The sequence below is a fragment of the Populus euphratica genome, unplaced genomic scaffold, assembly GCF_000495115.2.
Source record: "Populus euphratica unplaced genomic scaffold, PopEup_1.0 scaffold128.1, whole genome shotgun sequence".
Classification (NCBI taxonomy): domain Eukaryota; kingdom Viridiplantae; phylum Streptophyta; class Magnoliopsida; order Malpighiales; family Salicaceae; genus Populus; species Populus euphratica.
The window spans coordinates 477,171-492,262 of NW_011500015.1; the positions used below are offsets into that span (position 1 = coordinate 477,171).

General features: G+C 32.6%; 1 protein-coding gene across 2 annotated transcripts; it reads right to left on the bottom strand.

Annotated features, from left to right (window-relative positions):
- Positions 1 to 1,997: 1,997 nt before the first annotated feature.
- LOC105141661 (L-ascorbate oxidase homolog) lies at positions 1,998 to 8,554 on the bottom strand. 2 transcript variants are annotated; one of them, XM_011048950.1, is made up of 8 exons: positions 7,963 to 8,554; positions 7,766 to 7,875; positions 4,558 to 4,828; positions 4,339 to 4,441; positions 3,899 to 4,244; positions 3,198 to 3,563; positions 3,042 to 3,120; positions 1,998 to 2,431 (listed from the first exon to the last, which is right to left on the bottom strand). In XM_011048950.1, the coding sequence occupies exons 1-8, from the start codon at positions 8,116 to 8,118 to the stop codon at positions 2,219 to 2,221; spliced, it is 1,644 nt and encodes a 547-aa protein (XP_011047252.1). In that variant the 5' UTR covers positions 8,119 to 8,554; the 3' UTR covers positions 1,998 to 2,218. The 2 variants fall into 2 exon arrangements, with proteins under 2 accessions (XP_011047252.1, XP_011047251.1); XM_011048949.1 differs by lacking the exons at positions 7,766 to 7,875; positions 7,963 to 8,554 and adding exons at positions 6,487 to 6,596; positions 6,684 to 7,199.
- Positions 8,555 to 15,092: the final 6,538 nt, after the last annotated feature.

A 15,092-nucleotide genomic window follows, 5' to 3' on the forward strand; every position in this document is an offset into this window, starting at 1 on the left:
AGGATCTTCTTCTTGATCCAACTCTATATCGGTAATTAGTTGGTAGCTTAAATTACCTTATTATTACCCGACCTGATATATTTTTTGTAGTTTAGCAAGTTAATTAATTTATGCTATCTTCCTGTCATTTATATTTGATATTTGTTCATTACATCATTCGATATCTACTTGGCTTTTCTAGCTGTGATCTTTTCTACCCAGTTGGTTCTTTTTATTTGCCTTGTTGCTTTTAGTGACGCTAATTGGACAAAATGTCTTAATACCCTTCACTCTATCACAAGTTGGTATATACTTATCGGTGATTCTTTGATATCTTGAAAAAGTAAGAAATAATATAATGTTTTCGAATCTTCAACCAAATCTGAATATAGAGCCATGTCGGTTGTTTGCTCTAGGTTATTTGGCTTCGTGGTCCTCTTGTAGAAATTAGATTTTCCCATGCTATTTTTACTCTTCTTCATGTTAACAACATAAGTGCTACTCAGGTTATTATCAATCTTGTTTTTGATAAGCATATTAAATATATTGAAGTGGATTGTTATTCTATTTAAAAAGTTGTGAATACTAATATTATTTTTCTTTCACGTATCTTTACTAACCTTCAAAAAACGAATGTGTTTACCAAATCAATGATTTGCCAATGCTATTAATTTTTAGTTGGTAAATTGATGTTTCTTTATTACCTAACACGTCAGTACAGTCTTTTTAATTAGAATTATCCATAATGTAAATAACTAATATTAGTTTTGATATATACATACATATATATACATACATATATATGTATGTATGTATTTGCTATTTATATAAAAAAAACATATGTAAATATTTATGTAACCATAATGTAAATAACTTTTTATAATTAGGCCGAGATTATAATTTGTGGTAGTATATTTGTGGAATGTAAATCAAAATTATATTTAATAAAAGAGACTTTCATGATGAAGGGAAGTCATTCAACCAAATCGACACTCTATACCCTTCTCTACTTGAATTAGCATGGAGTATTTATCATCTGCACCAGTTAATTCTCAATTTGACTGTGTAAAAATTCCGCCGACTACAATAAATCATGCAACACCGAACTGGGTTAAGCAATTCTTTGTCTGATACTACATCAGTACTGTCTAAAATGCAAAGGTCTATGAAATATAATTCAATGATCAATAAGATTAATTTTCACAGTGTTTAAGCCTAGTTAGTGCACTGATTTATCGCCCTACAGAATTTCTGAAATGGTTTGCTGAGCAGACCATCCGTTATCGCACTGACACATTTGGGACCTACAAATTATAACATAGCATGCATGATCTGCATGCATTGGAATAACTAATGGTGGTGTGCCGATTCCTTTTTCTCGTTGATCTATACATTTTCTGCAGAATATAGTTTTTGGTAATCTCTTTGCCGATCTCTTCAGGGCTGCTATTCACAAAATCACATGTACGAGATATACTAGTTGTCTCTCTTGAGGGAAATTTATGAAAATATATTTACCGTCTCATCTTCCTTTCGCTCATATAGGGTCACCTTCATTAAATTCAAATTAATGGAGATTGAGATCTCCTTTTTTCTCATTTATTGAAATCTTTTTATATGCTTCAAACTTTAAAAACTATCCTTTGATCTTCCCCGACATAGACAAAAAAACAGGGAGAAGGATTAATCTCTGAAGAAGCAAATTAGTACAGTCAATTTGTTTTGTTAAATCAACACTCAATGCATTAAGGTTGTAACCAGACAGATGACCTGGCATATGCTTGCGGTTGCTGAAGCATGTGAAGTGGATAGCAGGTCAATGGTCTTTGGGAAGGAAGTTAATGTCTGAACCATAAATGCATGCATTACAGCAGATATCTTACCTATCACCAGACAGGGCGATTGAAAGTTCAAAACCAGAGTTATGATCAGCAGTTCAACCTTCAGAAATTTCCATAACCAGGACAACCACTCAGGTTTCCCACATACAGTGAGGAAAGCTGATGAAGGGAAAGGAAATATCATACACCCGTATTTATATATCTATAGAATGAACTCCAGGTTCTAATAGTGATTGAATCCAATGAAATTAATTTAGGGATAAGTGACAATAAGAACAACAACATTAGGTAAAATTGGCTCGAGTCAAGCCTTTTGCATAACTAGTGGAAATCTGATATCCTAGATTAAATCTGATCTTGTCAGCCCATTGTGACAAGTCTCTGCCAATCATGGTGATCTATAAATGCCGAGTTCGAAGTCCTGCTGCCCGACCACAAAGAAGAGCATTTGTGGGGATTGGATATTCATCTCTCCACGAATTTGCAGGGGAATAGACTCGAAGATAGAATTGCTGTCCCAAGTACTGCCGTGCCCAGTTTTCAGACCTTACATTCCACATTCCAACATTGTCCAGAGGCATGTAAACTGCAGTCCATGACTCGGGATAGACCTGTATTTGATCAAAACATTGTAAATGACAAATGCTTCTTCCTTTTAGGTTGAGAACTTCATAAATAAGGAGAGCCCATCTAAGTGCTTGCAGACTAGAGCATGGTGAGGGGATTGAGGAATTGTGAATTTTCACAACCAACATGTAATCTGAAACTCAGAAGATTGCTAAGAAAGGAATGAATGAATAAATTCGAAAAGAAGCTTCATGTTATTATCAAAAGGAAAAGGAGATGGTTTAGAAATAGTAGAAGTGCTGGTTTCCATTTTGAAATCATGTGGCCTTGTGCAAAATGCTGAGTAATTTGAATTAAGGGCTATTAAATATTTTGAAGGAAAAACTTTGCTTATTGAAACTTGATAACAGGAGAATTTAGTTTGTCCAATTACAGAACACGGCAAAATCTATATGACACAGGTAGGCTACTCATGAAATTGACATGCCCAAAACTAAAATAAGAAATTTCCAGCTTTCTGAAAAGTTGTAATGTTACTAAAGATGCAATCAAACCTCTTATAATGCTACCAATCCAAATTAAAAGGAGACCAGATGAAAACAATCTTATGATCCACAATTTTTCTGCTATTAATAAGAATTCTGTATGGTGTACCTGAACTGTGCAACGAGATATTGTGTCTCTCAAATTATAACTTAATCTGCTTGCAGGTGACCACTGTCCTCCATCCATCCTGCTCATCAGAAAGCATTCAGATTATCTAATCCAGTGGAAAAAATGCATGGTGAAATTAGGTTATGATGAACTTACCCCACAACAAAGAAGTTGTGTCCATCAATGTGCCAAGACTGCACATTATCTTCTGGATTCTCAAAAACAATCTCAGCATAACCTCTGAAATCAGCAGCCATGACAGAAGTCGGGAGGTACGCCCCACCACCAGTGGGGCTGTCCGGGATGCTTACAAGGGAGAAAACTCCAGGGATATTGTAGTGGTCCGCAAGTTTAAGTGGAGTATCAGCAGAGATGAAGGACACACTATTGACAGCAAACCTTTGCTTCCCATTAATAATGGGAGCAGAGTTCTGAAGTCTAACTGTACGAGTTGTGTTGATCAATCCATAATGATAAGAGCCTTGAGGGTTAGGTCTTGGGCCACTTGCAGATAGATTCCTCCTGATTAATATGAGGGACACAAATCAATAACAGAACTCCTGTAGTATGCAAAAGACTCTCCTTGGCAAACTAAAAGGGAGGCACTCTTCTTACCTTTATGCATCATATAACAACTATGGATATCATGTATGTCGCAACAAACACAATAAGTGAATTTTACTGCTATATGAAAAATAAATAGGACGAATGCAGAGTTCCAGAATCACTACATCTCGGGTAATTACAACACCACTAGGCAAATAAATGTCAAGCTATACCCTGTAGGAGCAAAGATCAGCATGAATGCTATAATTATTGCACCTATGAGGAGCTCGACAACAGGAATTTGGAAGCACCTTAAGGATCGAGCTTGTTCAAGAGACCAATCAATCTGAATAGTTGGCCCACCAAGCGGAGCATCTGAAACACTTCCTGCTGAATTACTGTAATGAAGAATGGAGGTCGTAGTGAGCACTTGAGAGGTGAAGCGTGTTGAGACAACAATGAAGTAATCATGTGCTGCTTGATCAGCTGTAACCAAAACAGAATAAGATTGCCCCAGGTGGATGTCTAGGGAATCATAAGTGTTTTGCAGCGAGTGAGTTCCTTCAACCTCCACCAGTAACATTTTATGCCCCTGGATTCTAAAATTGATGGAAGTGGTGAGCCCGACATTTGATATCCGGAACCTGTAAGTCTTGCCTGGCCAGCATACAACGCAAAATAATCTTAATTTGAACACTGTCGCTGTATGTTTGAATTCAAGATGGAGTAACTGCTGTTCATAATTGATTACCTTGATCAACAGTGAATGTGTAACCATTTGATCCACGACCATTGATGAGAAGCCCATCGGGAAAGGGAAGATCACTCCCACCATCTAAAATTGCTTTTAAATCCTGCAAGATACATAAGCCCATTGAAGAGTATATCTGGCACTGAACATAGCTGTCTTTCACTTTTCCTGAAATTCTGTGTATTTAGTAGTTAGAATTTGCTTCAAAACGATACTAACATTATGATTCTTCTTGAACCAATCACCAGCCAGGAATGTGAAATCTCCACTAGGAGGAGGGAATGGTACAGGAATGACAGAACGGCTTGCGATTTTGAAGCCACCAAAGCCTCCTGCAGCCTTGTGCATGCCAAGTGAAGGAAAATAGAAGTAGCTACCAATCTGGTCTTTCACCTGGAGCACATAAGTGAAGTTCTGCCCAGGTGGGATGGGGCAGTTGGTACCATAGACTCCATCTTGCCATGAATTCCTTCTCTGCTGCACACCATTCCTAAACAGGAAGTACAAGACTTACGATTATTTACGAAATATCATCCGAAGCATTTCGTATCTTCCACACACAAAAGAAAAGGCATGATCAGAGTAAAATCCTACTTATTTGCAGTTTGCATTACACAGGTTTACTCATAGGATCTCCCTCCTCACACTTGCCTAATGGAAAGTAAGTACAATATTCAGAATTCAGACCATATCACAGCAAGGACATGAACTAATTTCCCTAAAATCCATTCTGAGAGATCCAGATAAGACACAAAATCCAGAGTGTGTATTGATCTAGATCCGAGCAAGGTTACATGGTGAGATCTAAATTTCATAACCACCAACTCAACAATCCAATCAAAAAGAAATTTTTTCTTGGATATCGATGATCAACGTTCTTTGTGATCCACATTATGTATGTCCTATACGACTAGTAGTGGAAGTTTTTCCTGCTAGCAGTGATAACTGGCACGGTGCTTGCCAAAGCAACCTTACCCCAGTCTTCCAGTTTGATCACAGGAGACCAAAGCAGCCATAAGTCCTTGACTATCATTAGATTGTCCCAAACCAACGCCAAACGTGCCTACAATTTCCAGTCACTGTGTGTCTGTATATAACCTGTAGCCTTACAGTTAAAGGCGTGGCATTAATGGTTGCAAACTCAACAAGAAAACGTGACATTCCAATAGTAGGAATTTATCAAAAAATGAAGTCATTTTCCCCACTGTTCTTTTAAACTTCGTTAACAGGATATTGAAAAATCTGGATAAAAATACACACATATTTATAGATACTCAGGAAGTTTGTAAATATGATAAAGAGAAACTAACCAAGAGATGAGGAAAGGTTCATCCAGGAAGTACAAGACTTACGATTATTTACGAAATATCATCCGAAGCATTTCCTATCTTCCACACACAAAAGAAAAGGCATGATCAGAGTAAAATCCTAGTTATTTGCAGTTTGCATTACACAGGTTTACTCATAGGATCTCCCTCCTCACACTTGCCTAATGGAAAGTAAGTACAATATTCAGAATTCAGACCATATCACAGCAAGGACATGAACTAATTTCCCTAAAATCCATTCTGAGAGATCCAGATAAGACACAAAATCCAGAGTGTGTATTGATCTAGATCCGAGCAAGGCTACATGGTGAGATCTAAGTTTCATAACCACCAACTCAACAATCCAATCAAAAAGAAATTTTTTCTTGGATATCGATGATCAACGTTCTTTGTGATCCACATTATGTATGTCCTATACGACTAGTAGTGGAAGTTTTTCCTGCTAGCAGTGATAACTGGCACGGTGCTTGCCAAAGCAACCTTACCCCAGTCTTCCAGTTTGATCACAGGAGACCAAAGCAGCCATAAGTCCTTGACTATCATTAGATTGTCCCAAACCAACGCCAAACGTGCCTACAATTTCCAGTCACTGTGTGTCTGTATATAACCTGTAGCCTTACAGTTAAAGGCGTGGCATTAATGGTTGCAAACTCAACAAGAAAACGTGACATTCCAATAGTAGGAATTTATCAAAAAATGAAGTCATTTTCCCCACTGTTCTTTTAAACTTCGTTAACAGGATATTGAAAAATCTGGATAAAAATACACACATATTTATAGATACTCAGGAAGTTTGTAAATATGATAAAGAGAAACTAACCAAGAGATGAGGAAAGGTTCATCCAAGCTATTGAAAACGCTGATAATCAAGTTATCATTAGTCACTGACTCAATCTGCGGGCCTGGAAATAGCCCGTTTATCAAAATCCCCTGCCATTAATTACATCAAGACCCCATATAATCAACATCTTCAAAAATTAGAAATAAATTAAGCGAAAAAAGAGTTGGCCACCTCACCTGTTGCTTTACTCCAAGTGGATAGATATCACCATAAGTAACATTCCATGTATGGAACCTATAAGGGTCTTCACCAGCAGTGCATGTCACTAACAACAACACCGCTAGCATGAAAGAGCACCGCGTGTTCTTCCTACAGTGCTCACCCATTACCATCTCTCAGTCTCAGACGCACTACTCTCCAGAAGAGTCCAAGAAGTGCGGTACTTAATTTGTTATATTGAGAAGCAACAATGGAAGAAGGAGAAGAAGAAATCTTGCAACAGAGAACAACTCCTTTGTCGACTTTAAGCCTGTAAAGTCTTATCGAGAACCAGTCAAACTTTTTCTTTTTAGCTTTGGGAGCTTTAATTTATCTTCTTTGTTGGGCAATGTCGGTGATTCAGATTCTTGATTTAGTTAATATCTCTTAGCAGGTAAGGTGATGGCTATGGCCCTCTCGGTCTTAAGCTGAAATCAACGTGCAGTAATGAGCTGTCTTCACTGCTGGTTGTAGTATCCAAGGGACGCGCAATACTGTCCACAAAATCCAGAGTGTGTATTGATCTAGATCCGAGCAAGGCTACATGGTGAGATCTAAGTTTCATAACCACCAACTCAACAATCCAATCAAAAAGAAATTTTTTCTTGGATATCGATGATCAACGTTCTTTGTGATCCACATTATGTATGTCCTATACGACTAGTAGTGGAAGTTTTTCCTGCTAGCAGTGATAACTGGCACGGTGCTTGCCAAAGCAACCTTACCCCAGTCTTCCAGTTTGATCACAGGAGACCAAAGCAGCCATAAGTCCTTGACTATCATTAGATTGTCCCAAACCAATGCCAAACGTGCCTTCAAGTTCCAGTCACTGTGTGTCTGTATATAACCTGTAGCCTTACAGTTACAGGCGTGGCATTAATGGTTGCAAACTGAACAAGAAAACGTGACATTCCAATAATAGGAATTTATCAAAAAATGAAGTCATTTCCCCCACTGTTCTTTTAAACTTCGTTAACAGGATATTGAAAAATCTGGATAAAAATACACACATATTTATAGATACTCAGGAAGTTTGTAAATATGATAAAGAGAAACTAACCAAGAGATGAGGAAAGGTTCATCCAAGCTATTGAAAACGCTGATAATCAAGTTATCATTAGTCACTGACTCAATCTGCGGGCCTGGAAATAGCCCGTTTATCAAAATCCCCTGCCATTAATTACATCAAGACCCCATATAATCAACATCTTCAAAAATTAGAAATAAATTAAGCGAAAAAAGAGTTGGCCACCTCACCTGTTGCTTTACTCCAAGTGGATAGATATCACCATAAGTAACATTCCATGTATGGAACCTATAAGGGTCTTCACCAGCAGTGCATGTCACTAACAACAACACCGCTAGCATGAAAGAGCACCGCGTGTTCTTCCTACAGTGCTCACCCATTACCATCTCTCAGTCTCAGACGCACTACTCTCCAGAAGAGTCCAAGAAGTGCGGTACTTAATTTGTTATATTGAGAAGCAACAATGGAAGAAGGAGAAGAAGAAATCTTGCAACAGAGAACAACTCCTTTGTCGACTTTAAGCCTGTAAAGTCTTATCGAGAACTAGTCAAACTTTTTCTTTTTAGCTTTGGGAGCTTTAATTTATCTTCTTTGTTGGGCAATGTCGGTGATTCAGATTCTTGATTTAGTTAATATCTCTTAGCAGGTAAGGTGATGGCTATGGCCCTCTCGGTCTTAAGCTGAAATCAACGTGCAGTAATGAGCTGTCTTCACTGCTGGTTGTAGTATCCAAGGGACGCGCAATACTGTCCACCGCCATAGTCCACACTGCGTTTCTTGAGTCGAGGCATCAGCAAAACGGCGTATATTAATGCTTCAAATTACAGATCTGGCCTCCTGTGCTATTTCTGAAAATACCTAGGAGACCCGGATAGAATAAAACAAATGAGACAGCAATGGATAGGTACTAAGATACGTTGACTCCAATTACGTCGTGTGTTCACTAGTTTTTTTACATAAAAAATAATATATAGATATCATGTACACGTTTTAGAAAATAAAAAAATTATGATTCAGATTATAGATTTAATTAGATTATACAAATTGATTTTATTTCAATTAGATGGTTAAAAAAAGCCAATGATACCAAATGTACTAAATTAAAATAAAAATTATAATAACCTAAAAAAATATAACTCAATTCCCAACTAACTAAACATTAAAATAAGATTGGATAAAAAAATTAATTTATAATAATTTGAGTTCGCATAATAAATTTATAAATTAAATAATAAAAACAAGATAAACCAAAATAAAAAATGAGAAACAAATTAAAAGTTTAATTTTCAACTAAATAAATATAAAAGAATAAAATAAAAAAATTAATAAACAACACAAATATAAAAAATAAATCAAAACCAAATAAGATAAACAAACTCTATCCAAATCATTCTAATGGGATAATATGAGAAAAAGACAAAGCAGGGAAAACAACAAAGATTAATTTAAAAGATAACTAAATTTTAAAGGACAAAACAAAAAAATAATTATTTAAAAAAATAAAGCAACCTTAAAATAAATTCAAGTCAGTTTGGATTAATTTTTAAAACTAATGACCTAAATTATAAGAACAAGATAACATAATAAAAAATAAAATAAAAATCACAAAATCTATTTAAAATTTTTTTTGAATGACAATATTGAAAAAAGTAAAAAAATAATGTCAACTTGTATTAACTTTTTGAACTCGTGATTCGATTCATTAGATCGGGAACTCCCTGTCTGAAAAAATTACGAAACTCAATTCTTAATCAATCACACATTGAAGAATAAAATTGAAAAAAAATTTATATAAAAGATAAAAAAAAATAGCAATTAAAAGAATACATATCAAAATTAAAATTAAAATAAATAAATAAGATGACAACTAATATTTTTTTAATTAAATGGTGAAATTGAAAAGAAAAATCAACAAAAGCACCCAAAACAAAATACAAAAAAAAAGGGATCAAATTAAAAAAATAACATGTTACAAATTTGGATTCAAGTATGAAATTGAAAATATATTGAAATTTCCCAAAAAATAAAACAAGGGGATGTAAAAAGATGATTTTAGTGTTTGGTGGTTTTTTAAGGGAATTTCTAGGTCATTTAAACCAATGACATATTCAAGTTTTAATTAAACTAAGAATTATAAATAATCTCATATATTGCATTGATATTATTAAACATATAATTTATGGTGATTGTTAGTTTTATGTTGTTATGGGTGCTTGATTGTAATTATTCATATTTTTTATTAGTTATAGATACACACTAAATGAGTTTTTTTTTATAAAATATTTATTTTTTACAAATTAGGTGCATCAAGCATGATAATTAAGTGTTTTTGTGAAAATATAATTGTGATTGCGAAAGTGTTTTGGAGATGATTTTGAAAGCTTTTTTTTTATGAATTCATTTGTGGATTGAATATAAATATATATTTCATTGACTAGGTTTTGAACTTATGATTTAAGGGTTATATATCAACATTTATATACATGTTTATTTAGAATTTAAAGCCTAGTTATAGGGCAAAATATAACTCATTGTTATTATGATTAAAATAACTATATGCTTTGAACCTGATTTTTTAGGGTTATATTAGCTTTTACAGACACATTTATTTAGAATTTATAGCTCAATTGTAGGGTAAAATATTACCCTTTGTTATTATCGCGGGTGCGTGAACATCTGGCAACGACAGAGGCTCTCTGTCTTGCCTCTTTATGATAGGGTGTTGTGTGTTGGAAAAATTATGATTAATTTTTGAAAGTTGCCACCTAGTATTATGGTTATTAGGAACCTATGGTTTGTAAGAGCCTGAGTAAATGACTGGTTCTGTAAGGGAAATATGCATTACCCCCATTACACCCTACCTAAGGTAAGCTGTATTGTTGTTTGATTATTTTTTAGGTTGAGTTTCTATTTATTGGTCTTATTTAAGACTCAAGGCGGATTTCTCTTCATGAGAGAGTTTCTACCCTAGCGGGTTAAATCCTAATTGTTCTAAAATCTAAATTTTATCATCATATTTATTTACACTTTGTATATTTAATACATTAGGGTGTACTTTATCATGTAATTTTACACCCACAAATATTAAAATCTATATCTAAATCCTAGAGAAAATTGAAAAAAAGATTTCTGATATTTTGGTCAAACCCTAATGGGTGATCATAAACTAGTTATGATATCCATTTTTGGTTTTCAAAACATGAGAAATATGCAATTTTTATGAAAGCATGTTTGAAAAATTTTAGAATTTAGTCGTATGCATGAAAATAAAAAAAAATTAAAAATAAAAATTGATGTAAAATTTTTTTGAGGTTTTTTTCTTTTTACCTTTTTTTTTGAAATATTTTGGAATATAAAAAAACTAGGTATTTCAATACTGAATTTGTATTTTACAATGTAAATATACAACCCAATATTATGCAAAATTGATACAAAAATATTTGAGAAAATCACAAATTTTTCAAAAGGACTTTTCAAATTTTTTGGAATTTTTTATTTTTTTGAAGAAAATCGGTATTTGAATATTGGATTTGTATTTTACAATGTAAATATACAACCCAATATTATGCAAAATTGATACAAAAATATTTGAGAAAATCATAATTTTTTGAATGATTTTTTTTTTAAAAAATTTCGGATTAAAAAAAAATCCATTGTATGAACAGTGGACATAAATTATAATTTATGCACTGTTCATACGTGAATAGTAGGATGTGAACTATAATTCACGTCATTTGTTCACAGAATAGAGGCAGCGAAGTGGAAGAAAAAGAAGAAGAAGGGAAAGGGGAGAGAGGGTGGATAACCTGGCGTGGTGTTGGTTTGGCCAAGAATGACTGTATGCTGCCGGTGGTCACAGCAGTGGAGGCCGGTGTCAGCTACGGGAGAAAGAAGAAAAGGTTGCAGCGGAGAGAGAAACACTAGAGGGAGAAAAGGGAGAAGGTCGCGGTGGTTGTGCCTATCGCCGGTGAGGATTTGGGTTTGTTGGGAGACTGAGACGTCGTCTGTTGGTGGAGGAGGAATGTTTTTATGGGGTCTGCAAGGGCTGAAGAAGCAACATAAGAGAAAAAAAGAAGAGAGAACGGTGGCTGGAAGAAAAAACAGGGGAGAAACTGATTTTTTGGCTTATTTTGGACCCAATTTTTTCCTCTCTCAAGCCATCAAATCCACCTCTATTTATAGGTGGTGGAAGAAGGCAATTTTGTCTATTCTGGAAAAAAATTTCAGTCATTGATTCAGATGAAAAGGATCCCAATCATTGGCTCAAAGTAGGCATGGTGCACTGTCAAATTGAACATCTTCTTATCATAATAACCATTAACATTTAATTTGTCTATTCTGGAAAAAAATTTCAGTCATTGATTCAGATGAAAAGGATCCCAATCATTGGCTCAAAGTAGGCATGGTGCACTGTCAAATTGTTAAATCTGCAGCTACAAGCTGCCTGAGTTGGCCTTTTTGGGGTGGTTCCATGTTCGTTTATTTGCCAGTGAGCCGATAACGACCATACCCTGATGTAGAAGGATGTCTGGTGATCAGTTTCGTGCAAGTTTTGAAAATTTTAATGGACATTAGGTACATTAAATGCAGCTGCAAAATAGATAACTAGACCAGTCATTTCAAGGATTTAAAGAAGAAGATGGATAGTACCAAAATCCTATTTTTGATTAAAATTCATTTTATTCTTTTCTCTTTCAATTGCTTTTAATCAAACCTCTAATTGACCTTAAATTTTTTCAATTAAGACCCTGATGAACTTTAATTGGAGCCCCAAAGTTATATATCTATTGCGATATCATCCCTAGTCTTGGATTTCTTCAATTAGCATCTAATTGACCCCTAAACTTTAATTTTCTTACAATTTGACCTCTAATTTCAACAAATTAATTTGGTAAAAATTAAATTTGGTTTTTTAGAATCCCAATCTTCTTAATTAAGCCAAAATTAGGCCTCTAAACTTAATTTTTCACCAATTAAGCCCCACATAAAATTAATTTATGAGAAAATAAGAATTTCTGATTTGAAGTCTATGTTTTTAGCAACAAGACTAAGACTCGTATAGTGTATTTCCTTTAATAAGGAGAGCAACGACATGTACTCTTTGTCTTAAGAAAAGAAAAGTTATATGTCTATTGCGATATCATCCCTGGTCTTGGATTTCTTCAATTAACATCTAATTGATCCTCAAACTTTAATTTTCTTGCAATTTGACCTCTAATTTCAACAAATTAATTTGGTAAAAATTAAATTTGGTCTCTTAAAATTTTAATTTTTTGATTAAGTCCAAATTGGGATCCTAAATTTAATAATATTTGGGCACAATGAGGTACAATTAGGCATTGAACTTTCTCTAAAAATTGCAGCTTGATTTCCCGACCTACATTCTCCACGTTATCAACTTTTATTTTTATTTTTATTTTGAAAAAAATAATTTTAGAAAAATAACCCAGAATTAGGTTATGACAGTTATTGTGATTAGAGTAACTGTAGATATTTTATTTTGAATATAAATATACAATTCATGTTAGTATTTAAAATGATTTATTTGAATTATTTAAGTTTGTGAATGATTTACAATTTTTGGGCACAATGAGGTATAATTAGGCATTGAACTTTCTCTAAAAATTACAGCTTGATATCCCGACCTACGTTCTCCACATTGTCAGCCTTTATTTTTATTTTTATTTTGAAAAAAATAATTTTAGAAAAATAACCCAGAATTAGGTTATGACAGTTATTGTGATTAGAGTAACTGTAGATATTTTATTTTGAATATAAATATACAATTCATGTTAGTATTTAAAATGATTTATTTGAATTATTTAAGTTTGTGAATGATTTATAAACATGTTTTTGGTCTTTTAAATCTTTGAAAATGAAATATTATTATAATAAATAAATTGATTGCACGTGTGGATAAGTTTTGATATGCTTGATTTAACTATGAAGATAAATTATTATTTATTAAGCGTGAGACACCCATCTTTTATTTAATTAATTATTTTTTCAAATGATTTGGAATATCAAGTGATTACTTTGAAAGCTTATAGTTAATTTCTAGACGTTTAAAATGATTTATTTGAATTATTTAATTTCATGAATGATTTATAAACATGTTTTTGGTCTTTTAAATCTTTAAAAATGAAATATTATTATAATAAATAAATTGATTGCACGTGTGGATAAGTTTTGATATGCTTGATTTAACTATGAAGATAAATTATTATTTATTAAGCGTGAGACACCCATCTTTTATTTAATTAATTATTTTTTCAAATGATTTGGAATATCAAGTGATTACTTTGAAAGCTTATAGTTAATTTCTAGACTTTAATTTCAATAATGAGATCAATTCATAATCTTGGATTTGTAATAAATTTGGTTTTATTTTACTTTGAAGTTATGTTATTTGATATGAGATGATTTATATTGTATTTAATTAAATTATGATTCAAGGGTTTTTTTTTCAAATGAGTATTATTTTGAGTTAAGATACCATGCGTATAAGGCTTCACACCAAAAAATTTAAGTGTGTATTTAGTATTGTGGTGTGTGAAATGTTTTAAAAGTGTTTTTTAATAAAAAAATATTAAAATGATATTTTTTATATATATTAGCAAATGAAAACTATTAAAAAACACCTAAAAATACATAAGTTTAATGTTCAACTATGAAGATGAATTATTAACTATTAAGCGTGAGACACCCACCTTTTATTTATTTAATTATTTTTTCAAATGGTTTGGAATGTCAAGTGATTACTTTGAAAGCTTATAGTTAATTTCTAGACTTTAATTTCAATAATGAGATCAATTCATAATCTTGGATTTGTAATAAATTTGGTTTTATTTTACTTTGAAGTTATGTTATTTGATATGAGATGATTTATATTGTATTTAATTAAATTATGATTCAAGGTATTTTTTTTTAAATGAGTATTATTTTGAGTTAAGATGTCATATATATAAGGCATCACACCAAAAGATTATTTGTTCAGGGTGTGACATTGTAATAATAAGAATTTAAGTGTGTATTTAGTATTGTTGTGTGTGAAATGTTTTAAAAGTGTTTTTTAATAAAAAAATATATTAAAATAATATTTTTTTATATATATTAGCAAATGAAAACTATTAAAAAACACCTAAAAATACATAAGTTTAATGTTTTTTAATTAAAAAATATTTTAAAAAATAAAAATTATCACAATATTAAATGTGTTATAAAAACAGTAAAAATTAGGTAACAAATATTCAAAGAATGTTAGTTGAAATTTCTAAGCACTTGTTAGGTAATGAGATTTAACCAATTTTTTTATTAAAATTTTAAATTTTTAGATTATTTTGATGTATTTATATTAAAA